The 26,244-nt window shown below is 43.0% G+C and overlaps 1 protein-coding gene across 3 annotated transcripts in view; it reads right to left on the bottom strand.

Annotated features, from left to right (window-relative positions):
* The window catches only part of ABCC4 (ATP binding cassette subfamily C member 4 (PEL blood group)), a 283,152-nt gene that overhangs the window by 132,518 nt on the left and 124,390 nt on the right, over positions 1–26,244 (bottom strand). For all 3 annotated transcript variants that reach the window (XM_074387539.1, XM_003928200.3, XM_074387538.1), the window contains 6 exons: positions 18,894–18,990; positions 14,310–14,519; positions 11,811–11,951; positions 11,047–11,084; positions 10,554–10,648; positions 8,615–8,761 (listed from right to left, as the gene is read on the bottom strand). In XM_074387539.1, coding sequence (XP_074243640.1) covers positions 8,615–8,761; positions 10,554–10,648; positions 11,047–11,084; positions 11,811–11,951; positions 14,310–14,519; positions 18,894–18,990 — 728 coding nt within the window. The remainder of the gene's footprint in view (positions 1–8,614; positions 8,762–10,553; positions 10,649–11,046; positions 11,085–11,810; positions 11,952–14,309; positions 14,520–18,893; positions 18,991–26,244) is intronic.

Raw genomic sequence — 26,244 nt, 5'->3', positions numbered from 1 at the left:
ATTACCTAAATTAGAATGTAACTATCATTTTGACAATTATTGTCAAAAATTTGATAAAAGCAAAAAAGTTTTAAACCTTACAGAAAACAAAATGTCACAGCCTCAATGTTGTAAATATTCTAATTTTTTTCCAGTTTCTTCATGGCAATATAAATAATCATGTTTATAATAAAGGGGGGCAGGAATAAAATAATATAATATGAAAACTCCGATTATAAGTGAAAATCAGAATTCTCATATAAAACTCAAATTTAACTCCAGTTATAAATGGAAAACTCTCAAATTAAAACTAGTTATAAATGAAAAATCAGAGTTCTCATATGAGAATTTCAAAGTCAAATCTTTGAGGGGAAGCAGTTGGCCTTACAGTGAAACAGAACAGCATTTCAAGCTAGCAAATCCCAACAACTTCCACTTGGTGTCCAAAACCTATGCTTTATACATATTAGGCTCTCTGTAATATACTTATCATTTTTGGGAGGACCGGGAAATGGAGTCTCACTCTGTCATCAGGTTGTAGTGCAGTGGCAGGATCTCCGCTCACTGCAACCTCTATCTCCAGGGTTCAAGTGATTCTCCTGCCTCAGCCTCCCGAGTAGCTGGGACTACAGGCTTGTGCCACCATGTCCAGCTAATTTCTGTATTTTTAGCAGAGATGGAGTTTCACCATGTTGGCCAGGATGGCCTCAATCTCTTGACCTTGTGATCCGCCCCCTCTGCCCCCCAAAATGCTGGCATTACAGGTGTGAGCCACCACGCACACCACTTATCAATATTTATTCATGTTGATATCGGCCACTGCAAGTAGCTAATGGTATAGTCTATATTCCATTCAGTTATTCCAGAAACAGTGTTCTATTTTCTCTTGAAATGGTTATATAACAGCTAAGAACTAGGTCACAAAAGTACTTTGATTCTTTTCTGACAATAAAGTCACAGAGAGCTATGATGTTGATCTAACAGTGGGGGACAGTTTTAAATGACAACATTTGACAATCACACATCCCAAAGGCTAATGCCAAGTTATTAAGCACACATTAACAGCAAATACTGGGATATGCTCTGAAGTCCTGAGTTCTAAGTTAGCTGATTCCAAGTTAGCTGAAGGTAAAGGTAAAGACAACATGTATCAAATCAGTTAATGGGGGCATTAAAACCATAGCCACAGACATTAGACTGAAGCGGAGAATTTACATGTATCAAGAGAAAGAAAGAGAGAGAGAGAGAGAGAAAGAGAGATACATGCATGTACAAATACATGCAGGTATCACATGATATACACTATAGGAAAACAATTTAACACAATTAAGTAAAATATCATCTTATAATTTCCTGAAATATTACATGATTATCACTTTGAACAAAGCAGATGCTTCCCTCATCTTTTATCTTTTAAACATTTTATTGGATAACCACAAACACAGTGCTTTCTCTGTTACCAACTTGTCAGTATTTCCATGTATGATTTATTATGGAGAAAAAACACGAATCAGAACATTCTAGATTAAAAATGTACGCCAAAATGATGCAATATTTACCAGCTGTAGACAAGTGCTACAGTAATCGCTTATATACAGATTACTGACAAAATAACAATAGCAATCAAATATATGTAACTATGTAACTATTTAAACTCCTAACAAAGGCTTTTATGATACTATTAGCAGTAAAGGAGCAACTCCCATAAAATATGACTTCATATCACCCCTGATAAGAGTCTAAGTACATATAACCATTGTTATGTGAAAAAACATTATTTTTAATTGGTGACAAGCCGACAGGATTTAATTACCACACCCACTTCAAACTATTAGCTGTTTCATTCAAACCTGAAAAAATAATATTTGTGTGGCTATTGAGAATCATTATGATTGATGCAATCTTTTGTGTTATTCCCTTTATAGTCACTTGCATTTGTTATTATTAACAAGAAAAAAATGAAAGGGGAAATGTGTGTTTTTGTTTTGCAACAAAGCTTTTCTGATGATGACTAACTTCTTCCTTTGAACACAAAAAGCCTCTTAAACTAACTAATGTACATATAAATATGTTCTTTACAATACGCATCAAGCAAGGGGGTGGGAGGGAAAGCCCGCAGGACTTAAGCCAGAATTAAAAGCAATATAGGCAAGATGAGTACATGAAAGCTGTCAGGATGTTTGTTATTCTCCATTTCTTACAGCTCATCTGCTCTCAAGGAAGAAAAATCATAGTTTCTTATAACCATATCCACAACAGATCTCACTTGAAAGGAAACATAGCAAGTGATTTGGCATCAATGGGCATATTACCAATTTTCAAGCCTCACTACTGAATATTTATACCAGTGATGAATGACGATACTGAGGAAATACTTTAGCACGAAGACTTGCCTTGTAAATTGTCTGAATGGTGCTGTGTCAAAACAACACCTACCATAAATCAGAGGTTTTAGGACCAGTATTTCTTGTTTCAACATGCTACCTGCTCAGCAGAATCACCTGTGTGAACAGGCATAGATTAATGTGTGCTGGGCAGAGCCATCTTACCCCCTAGCTTATAGAGCTATAATTTAACAGGCCTATTATTGTAGAGGTGATTTTGACAGTGCCGAAACATTATACTTGTGAAAAATGCACATTTAGCGCCAACTCCAGTGGTCATTTGAACTTCACAAACAGGTAAATAGGTATCCCTACAATTAAGTTTCTTTTCCACTGATGACTCTTTTTTTCTGGCAAGGCGGCTGGACATGGACATTTGATTTTATAGAGTATTGCCAGACAGTCTTTCTGATCACATAGAAAGCTCACCATGGAGGCTGCTTTCAGTTCACTTTTCAGTTCTTCACAAATTATTTAGCAACTTGCACTGGATTCCAGAGTCCCTTTCCCGGTTTGAGAAACAATACTTCAAACCACTATCACCTTCTTCCCCCGAATCCCTGTCAGATGCATATCCTAAATCAGGATAGTTTGTATTTATAAAATCATCTACAGAGCCTAACTGCCTAATTTCCCATTCAATCAAGGTGGGAATCTTTTTTTTTTTTTTTTTTTTTTTTGAGACAGGTTGGAGTACAGTGTTGCAATCACAGCTTACTGCAGTCTTGACCTCCCAGGCTCAAATGATCCTCCTGACTCAGCCTCTCAAGCTTCTAGGATTATAAGCACGCATTACCACACCCCACTAAAAGCTGGGAATCTGAATCACTGGGGGAACCCTAGATTTTTGATTAGGGAAGATAGGAGAATATGCCTGTCTTAAAATCTAGAACTAGCATTCACATTCTGCACCTCAGTGACCACAAGCACCTTCTACTGGATGAAAAAAGAAACATGGAAAGAAGTTAATGTTTCTTTTTTTCTAGTGTTTTAGCACTCATTTACCTTAATCTATAAAGAAAAAAGAATCGTATCAATCTGCTTTTTTTGTTACACTGTTGAAGGCACAAATGAACATAAATATACATACACATACATACTCGCCCTGCACATACTGGAAAAAAACCAGTTGTGTGAAACATACTGGCTATAACCCAATATTAACTTAATACTTCCCTGAGAGAGTAAAGAAACACATCTACCGACACCAGTGACTTGGTTTCTTAAAACCAAATTAACTAATTGAAAGCAAGTAAACAAACATTTATCTGGCACCCATTAGGATCAGTATACTTAGCTAAATGTTATGTCACCACAATTAGGCATGAGAAAACAGGACAACAAACCTCTCATCGTTTCTCTAAAACAAAGGGTGAAATTGTAGAGACCTAGTAAGAATAAAAAGTCTCTGCTAACTCTGTTGGCACAGAAGAAAACTAAAGGAACTAACTGTGTAGTTATCTTTCTCTGCAAACTCATGCTTACAAACAGAAACATCATACAAGCAAATCATAATGTATGCTTCAGGAATTAAAATATATCCAACCAGTCAAGATGTCAGCGTCTGCCTATTCCAGTTACTAGTCAAGAAGGTGTAATTAGGAATTCCAAAAAACCCTGTGTGAAATGCTAGGTATTCCAGGACAACATCGGGTACATGTCTTCCACAAACACTTTCACGTTTCAAACATAATACACCACAAAATCACTTTTCAAATTTCATATTAACACATATCAAAATACAAAGACCCAAGCTATAAAACTAGAATTTCCAAGAAAGCTTTAATTTAAAAATCAGGTTTTGCAATGAGGTATTCTTACATTATATCACGGAAATACTGCAGATCATGCTGCCCTCTTGTGCTGGATATCAAAAGCAAAATGAATTCTGCCCATGCCGGGAAAACAGGATCTACATTTAAAATAAAAATCCTCTCTTAATTTCTGAAGACTTACTCTTGATCTAGAATTTGTGTTACCCATTTACTATGATTGGAATGGAATGAAAACAGGGCTAAGACACACAAGAAAACTTTGACTAGGAAGAGGTAGATGCAGTGAACAGCGTCAGAAAATATCTGAAACGCTCTATTCATCTCAGGTCAGAATCAAAATATGCAGGAGGTATCTGGGGGCAGCTGAAAACGTGAGGCTTCTTGCCAGACTCACATGATCCCATTACCAACCTGCATCAAAGGAGGGAAGAATAAAAACTAGCAATGGGTGAGAGGAGGATAAAAAGACAAGAAAGGAAAACTGGCTCTTGGCCGGACACAGTGGCTCATGTCTGTAATCCCAGCACTTTGGGAGGCTAAGATGGGTGGATCACCTGAGGTCAGGAGTTCGAGACCAGCCTGGCCAGCATGGTGAAACCCTGTCTCTACTAAAAATACTAAAAATTAGCCAGGTGTGGTGGCAGATGCTATAATCCCAGCTACTTGGGAGGCTGAGACAATATAATCACTTGAACCTGGGAGCCGGAGGTTGCAGTGAACTGAGACTGCACCACTGCACTCCAACCTGGATGACAGAGTGAGACTCTACCACACACACACACACACACACACACACACACACACAATCATTTGTCCACTGGTGGGCACCCTGGGTGAATGTGTGTCCATTCTGGCGATGGGCCCAGCCCCCTCCCAACAGCAGACAGAGCATGGTTGCCCCTCAGACCCTACTCTGCATTGCTCGTCAGTACTAGGCTTTCAGGGAATGTTGCTATCTCAGTACCAGTAGAAGATAAAACTTCATCTCTACTAAAAATACAAAATATTAGCTGGTTATGGTAGGGGACACCTGTAATATCAGATACTCAGGAGACTGAGGCATGAGAATTGCTTGTTCCAGGGAAGTGGACATTGCGGTGAGCTGAGATCATGCCACTGCACTCCAGACTGGGCAAGAGAGCCAGACTCTGTGTCAAAAAGAAAAAAAAAGGAAGAAAGAAAAAGAAAAAGGAAGAAAACTGGCTCTTGTCATTCTAAGGCAGCACACTGGTTTGGCTCCCATTTTATCCTGCTAGCTTAAGATTGATCAGGTTAATGAAAGGCCAGTAGATAAAAAGGTATTGTATTATATAAACAAACTAAGATAAATTTCAAGCAACCATAGGTGGGTGCGAAATGGAGAGGAGCTTAGCGTCTTGGACTTTGGGGAAGTGTGACCGCCTTAGAAACAGAACCTTCACTACCGAGAAGAAACATGCACCTTCCAGGGTTACCTTCCTCTTTTCCCTAAATCCAAATAAGTGAACTTGGGCAGCCAAGGGAACCCTTCCAGATGGTTTGGTTCTCCGAGTCAGCAGAAAGGTCGCCCATTCATTCTGCCCGGTCGCACGGATGAGGATCTGGGCGGAAGCATGATGAGGGGACGGCATAGCTGGGGTGGGAGCAGCCATGAAATAATGGAGAAGACACTTAGATGCTGCAGATCAAAGTCACTGAGAATATTCCAGCACAAGGGCACCGGAGACAGGGATCTGGGGGATGTCCAGCCAGACCCCTGGTGTGAGTCGCCTAGAGTTTCTGTGCCAGTGGCCATCCCAAGGTGAGCTTACTGGAAGCTACATGAGGCAGAGGTCCTCCCTGTTCCCTAAGTTACCTAAAATCTGGGAGACTGTCAGGATGCTGAGCTCATGGGAAACTCCACTGGGGCTCTTCTAAGAGCTTGTTTTCAATAACTAACTATTTAGACATGCTTACCAGTCTCTCTACCCTACTCAAAGAACACTCTGCAATTTATGGGGCACAACAGTATGCCAGATACGTATACGCATTTAACATATAGATTTAAGAGTGCTAAAAAATTGAGCATGCCTACCTCACTAGCCTAGAGGGAAAGCTTTATTTATATTATAAAGCTGCTGGGTCCAGTCACTCACGCCTGTAATCTGCCAGCACTTGGGGAGGCTGAGAGGCAGGAAGGTCCCTTGAGCACAGGAGCTCATGACCAGCCTGGGCAACATAGTGAGACCCCATTTCTTCAAAATATAATAAAATAAATTTTAAAAATTAGCTGGGCATGGTGGCACAGGCCTGTGGTTCCCAACTACTTGGGAGACTGAGGTAGGAGGGTCACTTGAGCCCAGGAAGTCAAGGCTACAGTGAGCCGTGATCATGCCACTGCACTTCAGTCTAGCCAAAGGAGTGAAACTCTATCTCTGAATAAATAATTTAAATATATATATGTAAAACCATTAACGTACAATCAGTAATATGAATTCTGAGGCATAATTCACAGCTTTTGTGTATCCTTCACCATTGTAAAAGGTGCAAAAATTTTATCCAAATGAAAATTTTAATTCTACCATTAAAAAGCTTTTAATTTTTCAGTACAATTTTTTCAAAATCTACCACTAAAAAAAAGTAAATAATTCATGATCTCTAAACGTTTTAGACAAACTAGGCCTCTCTTTGGGGTACTTATTTGGGCTTCTATTTTGTTGAAGAAATAAAGTCGTGCTAATAGATACAGGAAGAAGAAGCCAGATAAACACTCGTGTCCCACTGGAAGATTAGTGACCTCCAAGATTTAGACTGGGTCCCAAATCCCTGAATAACAAATATATCAGCATGAGGAGAAGTCCACAGGTCTCGAACATGGAGAGACTGGTTAACGGTAGTCATGAGCATTCCGAGGCCCGTGATAACAGAAATGCAGTCCTACTTAATGCTCCAAAAGTTATGACTGTAGTTTCAAATTAACTGGCAAAGTGGCGTGACGTTACAGCTGTAATGCTGCAGAGGTCCTCCGGTGATTTTCTAATAACAGCTGTAATCAGGCTGCTATTTGTGTGGCCCCTGCTGTTTACAAATCCTTGCACATTGCATGGTGCTTGGACTGAAAAGTATTTGTTAAATAAATCTACACAAGATGCTTTCTAGAACAGTCTTCTTTAATCTTCACAAAACTCATGTAAAACAGAAAGGGTAGGAGTAATTTCCATCCCACAGTTAAGGTGATTCCGTTCCGAGATACCATGGCTTCACCATCACTGACATTCGTTAGGCAATGACCATGTAGCTAGACACTGTTTCGTGTACTAGGAATGTATTAACATGCTTAATTCTCATAAGATTTCAATTTGGTGGATATGCATAGTATCCCTATTTTACAGATAAGAAAACTGTGACAGAAAAATTCGGTAACTAGGACATGAATGTGAATGTAACTATAACCAGCTATAACAATTAGTAACTAGCACCAAGACTGAACCCAGGCAGTTAGCTTGAGTCCACACTTTGAACTACATTTGCTTGGAGATTTGCCTGTGTAATAGCATCTATCTGCTTTGGCCTACTCTAAATCACAGAGGTAGTCAATGGCCAGGCCAAAGCTATGCCTGTTTTCTCTCCAGGACACCTCCTTGCTTCTACGAGGACACCTCCCATTGCAGAAACAATGTCACTCAGGCCTCCCCACAAGTTCACTCAACTGACCAGGGTGTACAGGCACAACTAAGTCTCCATAGGAACCCGTCCGGGAGGCTGGCCTCAGAAGCAACACAGGTCAAAAGCCCGTAGTGCAGAGGCATCAACTACTTGGAAACTACTGAGCATACTTGGGTATACCCAGGAAACGAGCTACAGAAGATCTACATGGCAGGTTCAACCAAGTCTCTATGATAGAACCAAAAGTGTACTTTAAAACTACAGAGTCAGAAACTTTTCTTGAAGGCGAGTTTACATTTTACCAATCTTGGCTTTTAATTAACCACGTATTACCTTACAGGGAAACCTCACAGTCAGGGTATGTACAAAAACCCTGTGGTTCCAGAAATGAACGGGTTTCCCAATGAAAGAGAGAAATGCACAGCCTGTCTCAGAGCACAGCCTGTCACAGCATCTCTGCTTACAAAGATCCTTCCGAATAAATGGCATTACCTAACACTACGTAAACAAGGCCAATGTTTTAGCAACTATTCAGCTACATTTAAACATATTTACAGGGAATGCAGGATGCTTTGCTTGCCTCACAGCAAATGGATTCCTAAAGCATTCTGCAAAGTGAACATTTATTTTTCCACACACATATAAATTGGAATAAAAGATTGTATGCCCCCCCATTTTCAGATTTTCTCTGGTAGTAGAATAGTATCAGTGAAGCTTCTTGTAGAAAATTAATCAACATGCATAGTGATTTTCTTCCAAGCATGCCTTCCATTTTCAAAGACGGAAATGTAATCAGATCCTAAATGTGTTGTTAACAAGACATATTTACTGAGAACTTGGTGTCAGACTTACCTATTGGATTTCTATCAAAGAATAATACCGGAGCTTTCAGAATTGACTCAAACATTTTGTTGTGCAAAGTTTGTGAAGAATTAACAAGGACGTAGAATACCAATAGAGATCTTGCTATGCCAAAAAGAACGGTAGCTACAGTTAAACCTGAAATAAAGAAATACCACTTAGAGAACACAGCATATCTCTGCATTTTCTTCAACAGTGCTAAAGCAAGTCGGGTAGTTTATAAAAATATTACTTATTTTATTCCTAAAGCATCTGGATTCTATAAAAGTATAACATATTTACAAAATGCATTGACAAAGACGAATTAAAATAGTTTATTTTTCTCTCACTGAATAGAAACTGCCCAGAAAAGAAAAATCAGGTGTATAATACAATTTCATTCTAGGCTTTCCTAATTCAATTGCAAGTTCTATTAACAACTCAGAAGTAAGACAAATAATCATGAAATGTAGCTGATCTTCTCCATATTCCAAATCTTATTATTTACATTATGTCCCGTAATCTAAAAAAGGTGGTATGTTTTGATACCAACAGGTGATATTAACAAGGAATAGGAGAAATGATTTACCTTTTCCTTGTAGAAAATGCCCAAGTAGCTTTAAAGAATTTAAAAATACCATATTAAGTTGCATGTGGAAAACCTCCTGAATAATTGAATTGCAAGAAAACACAAATCATATTTTAACATAAGATAATTAATCTAAACAAGCAACCAATCCCCCACTACATGTTTTACATAGACAGAAGACATTTTTAAATGAATCAAATAAATTATACATTTTTATTGAGACATGAATGAGTATCCATTATTCACACAGAAATTAAAAGAGCTTTCCTAACATCTCTTAACTCACAATGCTCAGTACAGTGGGGGTTACTTCTATGACAAATATTTCCCTTTCAGATGACATGTCACTGTTATTTAACCTCTGAAAGCAGCTCAAATTCCTAACTCCATCAGCAGGCATTATCTGTAGCCTCCCATCCTACACGAACATATAATAGAACCGATTTCCTTCTTCCTTTAGTTTTCACAGAGTCTGCCAATTTGGAAGGTAAACACCTAATGGATTTAGATTTATTAGCAAGTAATCGATGAAATCAATACCAAATTTCACTGAGTAGGTTCTTACAAAGACAACTCATTCTATCTCTGAGGAAAGCTTATATGAGCATTTCCTGTGGAAATATTTAAAATTTTAGATGCGGATTTCCTTGAAACACTATGTAATGCCACATACTTTCTAAGCACTCTTGTGAAAACAGAGTACGGCGTTAATATTAGTCTGGCAAGCCAAATGTTAAATTAATCACACAGTTGGGGACGCGATAACATTGTGATCTCAAGGTAAGAAATAGAAGGCGTCCTAATTCCCAGACACTGGATTTTTCCCTGCTCAGCTTCCCTCTTAAGTAATTAGTGAAGCCCAAGAGATGAGCAGTGCTGAAGGGAGCTTTGCATACCTGGGAGGGAATAATGCTTTTATTTTGGGGGCCTTGCTGCCAGAGGATTTCATCCAAGTTCAATAAAAGCCAGGGTTTATTTAGACAGAATTGGAACAATCCGAACCACAGGGTGGGGATCCGTTTCTAATCCCCCTGCCCATCCGTATAATGATATAAGATTTAGCTAAAGCAACCTATTAGAATAGACAATAGCCACATATTTCCAGTGGCTGATTTTCTGAATGCTCAATCCTGGTTTAACTTTCAAAATCCAGTACAGAGCAAATTAAGAGTCTTCATTCAACCTCTTTCTTCTAGGTGATTTTTAAAATAATTATTCTAATTAATTCACAGAGTAAATACGACTGAGACTCCTAATCTGTTAAGACATTACTGAATTACTCCTGGAAGCCCTAGTTACTCACACAGGCTCATTGTAAGCACCTCAGCCTCTCATATAATAGACCAAATGATTAAACTTTACCTGAATAAATTCCTAAGTACCAGTTAAGATCTAGCTTCTCAGTTACATTTCCTCCTCCATTTAGAGTGTCATTTAGCATACTTTGTTTGTTTGCCCTATGGAACACGGGGAGAAAAAAAATATTAAGGTATCGATGGAATCTAAACACATTTTTTAAAAAATGAACCTCAATTTGGGAGAAATGCTTCATGCTGGAAAATGATTCTCAGCTCACATAATCCTGTGTGTACCTACCTTATAAAAATTCAATTTAAATCAAGACTTAAAGTTCCCGAAACTGTCTGTGAACATGATGCTGAGAATCAGACATGGGTGGAGACCACCACAGGTTACATTCCACCAGCAAGCACTCTAATTTTTCTTTGGGTAAACTAAGTGAGGATTAGAAGAGAAGGATCAACGAAAGCCACCCTCTCCCCCTACTCTATGGAAAACTGAGTCTTCTTAGTGATTTTTTTTTAGTATTTCATACATCAGACCAGAAATAACTTACCAGTACGAAAGCCACCAATCTTGAAGAACATAGGCAACCTAGGAGGAGAGAAACAATGATGACAAAAATCAAACTTTGGCATGATTTACCAGCTCAAAACTCTTCATCGCTAACATGGACAACGGAAAGAAAGGCTCAAAGCCGGGTGCAGTGGCCCAGGCCTGTAATCCCAGCACTTTGGGAGGCTGAGGTGGGCAGATCGACTTAAGGCCAGGAGTTCGAGGCCAGCCTGGCCAACATAGCGAAACCCCATCTCTACTAAAAATACAAAAATTAGCCTAACCTGGCACGGTGGCACATGCCTGTAATCCTGGCTACTCAAAAGGCTAAGGCAGGAGAATTGCTTGAACCTGGGAGATGGAGGTTGCAGTGAGCCAAGATCACACCACTGCACTCCAGCCTGGGCAACAGAGCAAAACTATCTCAAAAAAAAAAAGAAAAAAGAAAAAAGAAAGAAAGAAAGAAAGTCCTGAGGAAAACTTGCATAGTTCTTCCAGCTCAGGCCTGTGCCGAGCCCAAACTCCCAGATATCAAGAGCTCAAGAAAATGCATATTCCATTTTAAAATCATTGAAAGGTACCCTGTTTTCCCCAGAAGGTCTTTGTAGCGGACATGCAACACCAATAGGCAGCCCTCACTTTGTTCCCCAAAGACAGCACATTTCAATGCAGACCCCAAGGGAACTGCAAGATGCAGTCATAACAGCATAAATATACATACTGTAAATATCATTTTGAGGGCACAAAACAAATGTCATTATTTACCTGAGCTGCAGTGTTTAAGAGAACAAGGAAAATGATGACAATCCAGTGAGCACCAGCTCTGAAGTAATTCTTATAGGCCTTAAAACCAACTTTTCCTTCAGAACGGTTCTCCTCTGAGAGTGTAGCTGGGACATTCTCCGTCTGCAAAGGAAAAAAGGTGGTAAGAGACAAAACAGTACACAAAACCGTATCCAAAGATGACAATGCACTCTGTGGACAAAGCTGTGGGGAAACAGGCGGAAGTCCAAAATGATCCATCTCCCGTGGAGAAGAGCGTGGAAATATCTAGCCAAACTGTACATGCATTTATTGACAGATTGATTGAGATGAAGTTTTGTGCGTGTCGCCCAGGCTGGAGTGGAGTGGTGTAATCTTGGCTCACTGCAACCTCCGCCTCCTGAGTTCAAGTGATTCTCCTGCCTTAGCCTTCTGAGTAGCTGGTATTACAGGTGCCTGTCACCACCCTGGCTAATTTTTGTATTTTTCTAGTAGAGACGGGGTTTCACCATGTTAGCCAGGCTGGGCTGGAACTCCGGACCTCAGGTGATTTGCCCACCTTGGCTTCCCAAACTGCTGGGATTATAGGAGTGAGCCACCACGCCTAGCTACATGAATTTATCCTTGGACCCAGCCATCCCATTTTCAGGATTCTACTAGAGATAAGGAAATATCATTTGTACATTGTGGCGTGGCTACTGGGAAGGATGACATTAGGATGTCCAGCACTTACCTAGCACACCCGAATTCAAGGGTAAATGGAGAAACTTGTTCCAAAATCATATACAAAAAGACATAGAACTCTCAACTGCATCACTCAAGATGGAAACATAAAAGAGCAGAGGGTCAAAACTCAAGCTCAATACAGTAACTGGGGTCAAGCAGTGAGTCTGAGTAACCACACAGGTAGTACTCGACTTACGACCACGGTCGGGACCGCGGAACGGTCGTAACACGATTTGGTCGTAAGTTGAGTAGGCTATATGTACAGTTGAAATGGTGCACGCGGAGACGGTAGTGCTGCCAGAAGCTGGTCCACACTGTCATACGCCCAGCTGGGCAACGTTTGCGCTGCCAGACGCGGAGCAGTCGTGGCTAGCGATTGTGGTTGTGAAGTTGAATGGTCGTAAGTTGCATAGGTCGTAAGTCGATCAATACCTGTATTTGGAAAGCAAGGGATAGTATATGATCCTAATCTATTCGGTTCCTGAGTTTCGGAAATTGACTCCTGAGAATTTGGCATGTGAGGGCCTAATCTGAATATCTGCAAGGATCCTTCAGCCTCCTGGATTTGGATAGTGAGGGACTGTACGGCAAGGAATATATTTTTAAGTGAGCTCTGGAACATTTCTGCCTGGAGGGAATGAGTACATTGAGAAGGATATTCCAGGAAAGAAACCGAACACTGATAGGGAGGTAGGAACAGGCATATCTGCCTAAGTAGGAAGCACCCCACAAGCCTCCACTGGCCATGGACTTAGAATGCATGAGATTCACATATTCTGAGGACGTACTGAGCAGTTCTATGCTGACCACTGGGAATGCCAAGTCGAATATGAGACAGCTCCTACTCTTGAAAGGTAAAGAAGGAAGATGCAGGGACATGGATGAAGCTAGAAACCATCACTCTCAGCAAACCGGCACAAGAACAGAAAACAAAACACTGCATGTTCTCACTCATAAATGGGTGTTGAACAATGAGAACACAGGGAAATAGGGAGGGGAACATCACACACTGGGGCCCGTCGGGAAGTGGGAGGTATAGGGGAGGGATAACAGGGGGTCGGGGGATTGGGGAGGGATAACATTAGGAGAAATACCTAATGTTAATGATGGAGGGATGGATGCCACAAACCACCATGGCACGTGTATACCTGTGTAACAAACCTGAACGTTCTGCACATGTACCCCAGAACTTAAAGTATAATAATTTTTTTAAAAAAGTTTTAAAAAAGAAGGAAGATGGGCTGCTGTGTGTCAGGCACTGTTGGGTCACTGCATGTGCTACTTCTGCATAACATAAACCATCTGACAAAAGGGCAAAATACCTCCATCATCCACCTGCAACGTCAAAACATTTCAACATATAGGAAAAGCGGCTAATCTAGTGTGGCCAACAGCTTGACTTTTTCTAAGAGGGTCTTCAAATTATGCCTCTGGATGCAAAGAGAAGTAGGGGCCACCAGACAGAGCAGGATTTCGCTAAAGTAAATTAAAGAGTTGCAGTATCAGTGTGAGTCACATACAGCTTGGGACTTGCACCAGCATACACACCCAGCACTCATCTCCACGACATTCCCCAGCCTACACGCAAAGGGTAACTCCAACCAGGGTTATTTGCCTTGGTTCTGTTTTAATCTGCCAATATCACGAACAAGGCCTTAGAACCACAGAATCTACTTTGGGACAAAGGATGATGCTTTGAAAGGAGTAGACCAAAGATCCATGAGGCCATTAAGAGTCAACAAAACCAGGCCATGTCCTAACAGGAGTTGAACTCACATCTTGGTTCTCCAGAGCACCATCTTTCAAGGAGGGTCTAGAAGACTGTTGAGACCAAACCGAAGACTCTGAGAAGGTACGATGCCTCAGTGTGGGAGTTTCTGGAACTGGAAGCTGTTCAACTTCCTCGTTGTCCTTCTTTAAAAGGGAGCCAAAATCTAGCCCAGATTTCAGAAACTCCGTGTAAGTACCCTTCTGTACCATTTTACCCTAAAATAAAAATAAAGAATTTCAGAGAGATACATTTGCAGGTGATAATGTTAACATAATCTAATTCTAATGTAGAAAAGGTAACTGACCTTAAGTTATGATTATGCTTGGGTCTGGAATCCTAGTTGACAAATCTAATACAATTCAACTTGATACACAACTGAGTGCTCTGTGCTCAGCCAAAGCCCGTGTTAGGTGCTGGGGAATATTTTTTAAATGGGTAATAGTGCGTTGCAAATGGTGATCATTGTCACATAGATGTTGGTGACCGTATTGGGAGTCTTGTTACAGAACATGAAAACTGAGACAAGCTTTATGCAATAAGAATTGAAGGAATGAGTACATTGAGAAGGATATTCCAGGAAAGAAACCGAACACTGATAGGGAGGTAGGAACAGGCATATCTGCCTAAGTAGGAAGCACCCCACAAGCCTCCACTGGCCATGGGCCATGTGCCCTGCTCGAACAAGGTGTGCGGGAACCAGCCTTGGACACAGACCCCATAAGCTGCACCCTCAGGGTCTTTACTCTAAAATTGCCCCACAGGCCAGGTATGGTGGCTCACAACTGTAATACCAGCAGTTTGGAAGGCCAAGGTGGGTGGATCACCTGAGGTCAGGAGTTCAAGACCAGTCTGGCCAACATGATGAAACCCCACCTCTACTAAAAATACAAAAAAAATTAGCTGGGCACCTGTAATCCCAGCTACTCAGGAGACTGAGGCAGGAGAATCTCTTGAACCCAGTAGGCAGAGGTTGCAGTGAGCAGAGAGTGAGCAGCCTGGGCGACAAGAGAAAAACTCCATCTCAAAAATAAATTTAAAGCTTAAAAAAAAAAAAAAAAAAAAAAAAAAAACTGCCCCACAGATTCAGGGAGTTCCTAACTGAAAATTCGATATTCCATGGGACGCCTCCCTGTACAGTTTTCTCTCCTTACAAAGCCATAGAAATCATGTACAAATACCTTCACTGTTTGTGTACCCCATGAAACGAGACCCAACTGATTTCCTCAAACAGCAGCCAACAAAATGTTCGGCAAACTCCCAGCATACAAATTTAAAGGAGAGCAGCTCCTGGCTAAGGCAAGTCAGGTGGGGAAGGTGGCCAGGACCTTCCCTGCTACTCCACTCCTCCCACCCCCCAACAGGTGGGTCCACTGAGGAAAATCCAATGACACCTTGGACTCTGTGGATCCGTTTGATAACTGGAGAATTCAAAATGCTGCATGATACATTGTGTCTTCTGCATAGGAGGTGAATGACATACCTAGCTTGATGAAATGGCCACTTTTCACACAGCATCTAGAAGACACACAAGGAAACTCCCACTGGTACTGAGATAGCAATTTTCTTCAGACGCCAAGTACTGATGAGCAATGCAGAGTGGGTTCTGAGGGGCAACCATGCTCTGTCTGCTGTTAGGGTGGCGACTGGGTGGACAGCAAGAATGGATGCACATTTATCCTGACTGCCCACCAGTGGAAAAACTGTGTGTGTATGTGTGTGTGTAGGGGGCAGGGTCTCACTCTGTTGCTCAGGCTGGAGTGCAACGACATGATCTTGGCTCACTGCAACCTTCATCTCCTGGGTTCAAATGATTCTTCTGCCTCAGGTTCCTGAGCAGCTGGGATCACAGGCACGCACCACCACGTCCAGTTAATTTTTTTGTATTTTTGGTACAGACAGGTTTTTACCATCATGGCCAGGCTGGTCTTGAACCCCTGACCTCAAGTGATTCCCCACCCCTGGCCACCTCCACCTCCAGAATTGCTGGGATTACAGGCATGAGCCACCGCACCTGGACAATGGTTGTTTGGAGAAAGGTTATTCTACTACCCACAGATTTTATTCTAATGTACCAGCATTCAAGTTTTGCCACACTAGTCTCAGCCCTCTGCATAAGAAATGAGTTGTTTTTTAAGTTTGAGGAACGTGGGCTCCCTATCCCTGGTGGAGTGGGAAAGAGCCGGCACACGGAACTGCTTCTGAAGAGACAGCAGTGCTGCCTTCGATAATCCTCTTACGGGTGAGAATTCACTTGCTAGGACTTCAGCAGACAGATTCCTCACTGTTCTTGAAGCAGCAACGAGGGGCTTACACACACAGGAAGACTTGTAAGGGCTCTGCTATCATCATATGCCCCATTTGTGAAATTTATCTCCCTCGAAGAATGGTGCACACAGATCTTATGAAATATAATTAACACTCATTTTTATTATTTCCATCATTTAATGAAGAAATTGTGGGAAGAGAAACATTAAAACATTGGAAGACACTAAGGGGATTTCAGACCTACAATGAGGGATTCGACCACAGCCTGGAACAGACAAGGGTTAAGGACCGGGGTGCTGAGGCCGGCCATGCTAGCTCTCATGGGTTGAATGGTGACCCCCTAAAAAGACATGTTCAAGTCCTAAATCTTGTTTCCTGTAAATGTGGCCTTTTTTGAAACAGAATCTTTGCAGATGCAATCAAGACAAGCTGGAGTAGGGTGGGCCCCAGGTCCAATGACTGATGTCCTTATAGGAAGAAAGCCAGATAGACAAAGCGACAATGCCATGTGACAACAGAGGCAGAGACTGAAGGGCTGCCTGCCAGCCAAGGATCAACAGTGAGTGTCAGCAAAACCCCAGAAGGTGGAAGAGGCGAGGAAGGATTCTCCCCTGGAGCCTTCAGAGAGAGCATGGCCCTGCGGACACCTTGATTTTGGCCTTGCAACCTCAGAACAGTGAGACAACAAATTTCTGTTGTCTTAAGCTGCCACATGTGTGGTACTTTGGTCTGGCAGTCCTAGGAAACTGATACACGAGACTAAGCCCTTATGTCTGTCTTGTGAACTACTAAGACTTCAAGTTACTTCTGCTGTAGCTCCTCCGGCAAACAACAAAGGGGATTTTTTTTTTTTTTTTTTTTTTTTGAGATGGAGTTTCACTCTTGGTGCCCAGAATGGAGTTCAACAGCGTGATCTCGGCTCACCACAACCTCCACTTCCCAGGTTCAAGTGATTCTCCTGCTTCAGCCTCCCAAGTAGCTGGGATCACAGGCAGGCGCCACCACGCCCAGCTAATTTTGTATTTTTAGTAGAGATAGGGTTTCTCCATGTTGGCTAGGCTGGTCTGGAACTCCTGACCTCAGATCATCCACCCGCCTCGGCCTCCCAAAGTGCTGGGACTACAGGCGTGAGCCACCATGCCCAGTTAGGATATCTTAAAATCACAGATCAAACCATGTCCAGTAGCCTCTGTCCTAATTCTAGGGCTGATGACCACTGCTCTGAGCCCACTTTCCTCTAGGCTCTCCTTGGCTTGCTCCGCTCCAGCCATGCTGCTCCCCTTGATGTTCCTATAAACACACCAGGTAACTTCCAGCTTTAGGACCCCACTGCCAGTCCCCAGCCTCAAATGGCCCGCCCCAGGTGACTGCATGGTCAGCACCTTCACATCACTCAAGTCCCAGCAAGGCAACCTCACCCCTCCATCTTCTTCCTTGCATCTATCTCCAGGAAGAATGGCAGCCTGACAATGGTAAGCACGTTGTCTTACTTACATTTATACTGGCTCTCACACAATCAGGCACTCAAAAATTCCCGTGCAGTGACACTAGCCACTCGCTATTCCAGGAACGTGGGTGCTGTAATTAGGGGCTGCTCTGTTATCTAGCTGTGTTTCTGCTATTATTATTTTATTTTATTTATTTATTTTGAGACAGAGTCTCACTCTGTCGCCCAGGTTGGAGTGCAATGGAGTGATCTTGGCTCACTACAACCTCCACCTCCCAGGTTCAAGTGATTCTCTTCCTCAGTCTTCCCAGCAGATGGGACTACAGGCATGAGCCACCATGCCCCCAACTAATTTTTGTATTTTTAGTAGAGATGGGGTTTCACCATGTTGGACAGGCTGGTCTCGAACTCCTGACCTCAGGTGATCCACCTGCCTCAGCCTCCCCAAGTGCTGGAATTACAAGCGTGAGCCACCACGCTCAGCCATTTCTGCTATTCACAGAAGAGGATCTTTAGGCAAACTATGCATGAAAATCAGGCAAACAGGTCTTAGTATCTGTAATTTCCAAATAATATACTTTGAATTAAATCATGGAAGAAGTAAACAAAAAATTCTAAGTTAAAATAACATCACTATCTTTAAAAATGTAGTAACCGTGAGGTAGCAATTTTATATACTTTACAGTAATAAGGTTTGGCATGTAATAGTGACATTTCTACAAGTCTTTTGAGTTAATACTCAAAAACATGAATCCCAGCTCTGAGAAGAAAGGTACATGAAAAGGTACAAGAAAGGTACATGAAAGGAAAAGGTACAAGAAGAATGGGATTCAACACACCTGAGTGCAAGTTCGGGAGACCTCTAGAAACTACTTACATCTTTCAATATCAGAATCTGACTTGCAGCTTTGAGGTACTGCAACTGATGCGTCACTAAAATTGTGATCTTCTCATGCAAAGTTTGACAAATACACCTATAAATGTAAAAGGCACAGGGTGAAAAAAACACATGAATGGGGTGTTCCACATTGAAAAACATTCATTTAGAAACCATAGTCAGACAAAGACAGCATAGAAGTCAAAGATCTGGAGGTTAAACGCAAACTAAACACAAATATAAACCAATACAACCTGCTGGGTCCTCAGAACCTTGCTGTGAAGAAATCCTGAAAAGTAGTCTGGGAAGGAGGCAATGAGTGTAATTTTTTTTTTCCTAAAACTTAGTGTAACAGTTACATACTCCATGATGAAAAACGATTGAACATGGAGATTCAAAAACCTGACTTAACTAAAACACTAATTATTTTACTGCTGTGTAGAATTGCAGGGGAGAAAGAAAGATCGAGGTCATGTAACAATGTGGCATTTTTCTTTCCTTTTTTGGGGGGGTGGGGGATGGAGTCTGGCTCTGTCACCCAGGCTGGAGTGCAGTGGCACGATCTCAGCTCACTGCAACCTCTGCCTCCCGGGTTCAAGCAATTTTCCTGCCTCAACCTCCCAAGTAGCTGGGACTACAGGCGCATACCACCGTGCCCAGCTAATTTTCTGTCCTTTAGTAGAGACGGGGTTTTACCGTGTTGCCCAGGCTGGTCGCAAACTCCTGACCTCAGGCAATCCGCGCACCTCGGCCTCCCAAAGTGCTGGGATTACAGGCGTGAACCACCGCGCCCAGCCAATGATGTGGCATTTTTCTTAGATAGTTTCTTAAGTGATAATTTATAATATACATATTAACACCCCCAACCCAAAGGCTTAGATTCTTGGTAACCTTTGCCACAGTGCATTTTCCAGACTCTTCTTCCCAAATAATACTAGATAGGAAAACAAATGCTAGTGACGTGTGACTCTCCTCGGTATTCCTGGCTTCATCCAGGACGCAAAACTTCTCTCATTAGTCCTAAACAGTCCAAATAAGAAAGTGAAAGAACAGAATCCAAACAGTCCAAACCATGTGGCTCAAAAGATAAGACCCACCTCATATTCAACTGCGAAGTTTTCTGGGGTTGGTTTGTTTTCTGCAGTACCCCCTCAAAGTTCTCCTACATTGTAAACGTAGACCCCTCGGAGCTCTGTCCAGCCTCCATCCCACAAGGGTCTGCAGTGTCTCCGAGTAGCGGAGTAGCCCCGTATGGAGCCTGAGGACCACAGGCAGGGCTCCTACCATCCCTGCTTTGTTCCCAAGTCCTTGCATAGAGCAATCATCTGCAACACGGCAATGACACAACCTGCTAAGGTGGGTCAGAGCCAGAGTTCTGGAGAAACAGAGTCTGGAGTTCAAATTCCTGCTCTACCTCTTACTGGCCTGACAATGTTGGTGAGTTACCTAACCTCATTGAACTCATAAACACATTCTAAGAAATAAAAGCACGGGCTAGGCACAGTGGCTTACGCCTGCAAACCCTGAACTTCAGGAGGCCAAGGAAGGTAGATAGCTTTAGTTTAGGAGATCAAGACCAGACTGAGCAATATGGTGAAATCCCATTGCTACAAAAAAAATACAAAAAAAAAAAAAAAAAAAAAAAAATTAGCCGGGTGTGGTGGCGCACACCTGTAGTCCCAGTTACAAGGGAGGCTAAGGTGGGAAGATCACTTGAGCCCAGTAGGTTGAGGCTGCAGTGAGCTGTGATCAGGCCACTGTACTCTAGCCTGGTTGACAGAGTGACACCCTGTCTCAAAAAGGAAAAAAAAAATGAATGAATAAGTAAATAAATAAAAGCATTAAACTGTAACAATGGCCCAGAACATAACTCATGCTTAATAAGTATTAGCCCGGTTCTCCAATCTTCCCTTTAACCCACATGCAGCCATTTACTTCTAGAAATTCAGGACTGAGAAGTCAGAAGCGAGTATTTTAGAAACAGAGGCTGTGATCAGAACCACAACTCCAGACTGCAGATACGGAAACTAACACTTCATCCTTGACATCCAAAGGGATTAATTTTTCCCCTTTCACATATCTTAGTTCGGCTAATTTTTCCCCTTTCACATGTCTTAGGTTTGGCTTATTTGAAACCTATGTTTCTCAACCTGGTATGTCCCTCTTCAAGGTTTAGTACCTAAAGCTTTTAATGAAACTGTTTCCCTTTATTTCAAATTGCCTGCCATTAATCCCTTTACATACATATGTAAACGGAGATATTAACAATCAAATCTGATGGGGTGCTATATCCATCCAGTTACAGCCACCTCAAAGGTTTCAAAATGTTTTCGTCCTAACATCTTCCATTGTAGATGAGATAATATAAATGATTACACTAGCATTGTAATTGATGGCTTGAAATTTTTTCTAAATTATTCTTCTTATGCAAACCTCAAAAAATACTTTCCAAATTTTTAAAAGTAAAAATCTTCCAGTCATGTCATAAAACAAACAAATAATAAGCGATTGATTTAGCAACAAGCTATTTAACTCTTATCCCATATAAAGACTGAGGCCAGGACACGGGCTGATGCCTATAATTCCAGCACTTTGGGAGGCTGAGGCAGATGGATCGCTTGAGGCCAGGAGTTCAAGACCAGCCTGGTCAACATGGTGAAACACTGTCTCTACTAAAAATACAAAAATTAGCTGAATGTGGTGGTGCATGCCTGTAATCCCAGCTACTCGAGTGGCTAAGGCACAAGAATCACTTGAACCCAGGAGTTCTCACTTGAACACAGTGAGAAGACAGCCTGCAGTGATCTGAGATCATGCCACTGCACTCCAGCCTGGGTGACAGAGTGAGACTCTGTCTCAAAAAAAAAAAAAAAAGGGGGGCTGACATATACAATGTTGGAGGTGACACAGATGAGAAAGATACAGTCGGCTGGGTGCAGTGGCTCACACCTCTAATCCCAGTACTTTGGGAGGCCAAGGCAGGAGGACCTTTTGGGCCCAGGAGTCCAAGGCCAGTCTGAGCAACATAGAGAGACCCCATCTCTACAAAAAACATGAAACTTAGCTGGATGTGGTGGTGTGCAGTTGTAGTCCCAGCTACCTGGAAGGATCACTTGAGCCCAGGAGGTAGAAGTTGCAGTGGGCTGTGATCGTGCCATTGCATTCCAGCCTGGGTAACAGAGCAAAACTCTGTTAAGAAGGAAGGGAGGGAGGAAGAAAGAAAGAAAGAAAGGAAGAGAGGGAAGGAGGGAGGGAGGGAGAAAGAAAGGGAAGGAGGAAGGCACAGATACAGTCACTACCTTCATTCATTTGGTCAAGACACATTTGCTGAGCACTTATGACGTACCAAGGACTACTCTAAGTGCAGAGAATACATCTACTGGTCCAGCAAACGGACAACACCCTGCATCATATAGGAGACACTCAATACACAAACATAGAAAATATACTATCGGTTAGTAATATAAGCCATGAAGAGACAGCCAGGCGAAGGTTGTACTTTAGAGGGAGTGGCCAGGAAAGCCCTCTCTGCAAGGTGATGTGTGAGTCACGAGAACATCTGGGGGAGGCATTCCTGGCAGATACAGCAGGTGCAATGGTCCTGGGGCACCAACGCACTGTGCAAAGGCGCCTTTGTGCATTCACAGTCTAGTGCAAGGGCTGGGGAAGGACACAAAGGTGGATCAAGAGCAGCACTGAGGGTTGTGGGCAGACCGAGAAAGCGTCATGGCCAATGCAGAGCAGAAGAGAAAAGCAGGAGGTAAGATCTCTGTCTTTCATTTTTCTCTTTTGCCCAGGTATACTATCCCAGCAGGAACAATGCCCTTACAGACAGGCAGACCTGAGAAAGTCACGCCTCCTTCCAGGAGTCCCTCCAGTCTGCATGGCTGGAGGACCGGGCTTGCCTGGGCAAGGGCTGGAAAGGTGAATGGGGTGGACGGCAAAGGGCCATTTGCCATTCGAGGACTTAGAATGTAGCTTAAAAGTAGGGGAGTCCCAGGAGGAACTGAAACAGGGGGGTGAACTAGTGCTGTGCCTGCATGTTACTGGCCCTCCCTGAATTCCTACTGAACCCTAATCACCAATGTAATGGTATTAGGGGGTGAGGCCTATTTCATGAGAGTCTGCCAAAATGAATGGTATTAGTAAAAGGGGCCAGCCCAGGGAAGCTGCCAGACCCCTTCCACCACCTGAGGACACAGTGAGAAGACAGCCATCTATGAACTAGAGCGGGAACCCTCTCCAGACACCAAAACTGCTAGTGCCTTGATCTGGGATCTTGGCCTCCAGAAGCGCAGAAACAATTTTCTGTTGTTTATGTGGAGTATCTAGTTTATGTTATTTTGAATCAGCGGCCTGAATGGACTAAGACGACTAGGCAGGCCACGGTTTGGGAGATCTGATTAGGAGACTCAAAGAGGCAGGAGTCTGAGACTTTGAGGCTTTCTAGAATACAACCACACCTACAGCAGGCAGCAGATCAGATTAGCATCCCTTCATCTAAGTGCCCCTCACTTTTTGTATGTGATAAAATCCACTTCATGTTTGCAACATATCATGTAAAACACAACTCTTCACAACCCTCGATAGATATTCATGATTAAAGTAAAACTGTTAATGGCAAAGGGAAGTGTAATTCATTCACTTTTAATACAAAACACTTCACATTTCTAAGCTTCAACACAACCGCCATCTTTCATAGCATATTGTTCAATCCAATTTTCTAACTCGTTGAGAACATTCTCCAGTTGCTGCTGAATGATTTCCTAAATTGCATTCGTGCTCCCTGCCCTAAGTTTCCCCAAAGAATGTGATTCTGATTAGCAAACAACAATTTTAACAAGCTTGCTTCTAACAAGTGTATATCCAAAGTCATTAAACCTTAAAGGTGCAAGAGGACTTTATAAATACCTCCTGTGTTCAAAGGAAAATTTGGGGGAGCTTGTGCGATATGCACACTGATACTCGGCAATGAAAATATCTTCCTCCTTCCCCGCCGGTGACTCTAAAACAGTCCCACTGGGAATTGTTGTTTGAGTGATAAAGAACTGGTGGGGACTCACGCAGGACTCAAGCGAGTCACAGAGGCCCTTCTTGACCAAATGGAAAATTCATCAAGGCACAATGAGGTGAGAGCAGGACGCAAGGCTTCGATCAGAGTGTGGGGCCAGTGCCGAGCGCCAGCTGATCCCGTGCTCTGCATTCAGAAAGAGTCAATGCTTCCATCCACATGGTTTTGGTGGTGGAAAAACAGACATGATATAACATTTACCATTTATACTTTTTTTTTTTTTTGTAAGATAAAGTTTCGCTCTTGTTGCCCAGGTTGGAGTGCAACGGTGTAATCTCGGCTCACTGCAACCTCCACCTCCCAGATTCAAGCAATTCTCCTGCCTCAGCCTCCCAAGTAGCTGGGATTACAGGCATGAGCCATCAGCCCCAGCTAATTTTGTATTTTAGTAGAGACAGGGTTTCTCCATGTTAGTCAGGCTGGTCTCGAACCCCCAACCTAAGGTGATCCATCTGCCTCAGCCTCCCAAAGTGCTGGGATTACAGGCGTGGGCCACCGTGCCCAGCCCACTTATACCATTTTTAAGTGGATGGCTTGGTCATACTAAGTACATTCATACTGCTGTGCAACCATCATCACCATCCACATCCACTTCTTCATCATCACATACAAGACACATTTTGCATAAGTACTCTGGTGGGGAAATATGCAGGAACCCACACAGAGCCCCATGCTCAGTGGATGACTTCATGTCGAAACCCCTGGAATCCAGAGCCCGAGATGAGTTATTCTCACACAGCCAACTCCGCCCAAATCTCTCTCTACGTTGCTATCCAAGACCTGTTATGGACTGAACCATGTTCCCCTCAAAGTTCATATGTTCCAGCCATCACCACAGCACCTTAGAATTTAGACAAAGGACCTTTATTTTATTTTATTTTATTTTTTACTTTTGAGATGGAATCTCGCTTTTGTCACCCAGGCTGGAGTGCAATGGCACAATCTCGTCTCACTGCAATTCTCCCTCTCCTGGGTTCAACCGATTCTCCTGCCTCAGCCTCCTGAGTAGGGGGGGATTACAGGTGTCCCCCTCCATGCCCGGCTGACGTTTGTATTTTCAGTAGAGATGGGGTTTCACCACACTGGCCAGGCTGGTCTCAAACTCCTAACCTCAGGTGAGCTGCCTGCCTCGGTCTCCCAAAGTGCTGGCATTACAGACATGAGCCACAGTGCCAGGCCGACACAGGACCTTTAGAGAGACAATGACACTAAAATGAGGCCATGAGGGTGGGCCCTGCTCCACTCTGACTGGTGTCTTTTCAGGAAGAGGTTTGGATGCAGACACATAAGGAGGAAAGGGCGAGAGGGCGGCCATCAGCATGCCAGCAAAGCCTTCGGGAGAAGCTGCACCTGCAGACACCTTACAGCTTCCAGAACTGTGTGAAATACCCTGCTGCTGTGTAGGCTTCCCCCGCCTGTGGTGTGTTGTGAGAGCACCCCTGGCTGGCCAACACAGGACTCCCAGCGGGCAGGTCCAAACAGCTTTCTCTCACCGTACCTTCTCTATCCCCCGCCAGAGGAACGGGGGGCTGACTGCTGTCCTTCCCACAGGCTCACTCCTCCCTGTCTCCACACCTCTGCATCTACTATTTCTTTATCCTACTCTCAGCCACTACAAACCCTTACCTGCCTGCAGGACACAGGCTACTTCCAGTCAAGTGAGGCCCTCCATGACCTTTCCAACCTCAGCTGCCCACTGCTTCCATTTAAAATAATTGATTGTCCTAAGCCAGGCGCACTCACACCAGTAACCCCAGCACTCCAGGAAGCCAAGGGGGATGGATCCCTTGAGCCCAGGAGTTCAAGACCAGCCTGGACAACATGGTGAAGCCCCCTCTCTTCAAAAAACACAAAATGAGCTGGGCATGGTGATGCGAGCCTATAGTCACAGCTACCCAGCAGGTGGAGGCAGGAGAATCCCTTGAGCCCAGGAGGTCAAGGCTGCAGTGAGCTGAGATTGCACCACTGCACTCCAGCCTGGGTAATAGAGCGAGACCCTATTTCGAAAAAAAAAAAAAAATACAATAGATTGTCCTATATTGAAATCCCCTAAGCCTCGGGGTCTGCTGAACTTTTCCCATGCACTTAGTCTTGAATCCGTGCAGAGACAATTTCTTTATGGGTAAGTATGAGATCTGAACTTGTCTCTCTCTCTCACTCAGCCCAGCATGGGTGCTTATCTTCTCCAAGGCTGACTGCCCTCCTTTGCAAGCAAAGACGTTTTATGCAGTAACACCTGCAGCAGCATCTACCTCAGTGTGCCCAGAAGGGCTACAATGA

The sequence above is a fragment of the Saimiri boliviensis genome, chromosome 16 (genome assembly GCF_048565385.1).
Source record: "Saimiri boliviensis isolate mSaiBol1 chromosome 16, mSaiBol1.pri, whole genome shotgun sequence".
NCBI lineage: Eukaryota > Metazoa > Chordata > Mammalia > Primates > Cebidae > Saimiri > Saimiri boliviensis.
Note: the sequence above shows the minus strand (reverse complement) of the source record. Positions and strands in the feature narration are given on the sequence as shown.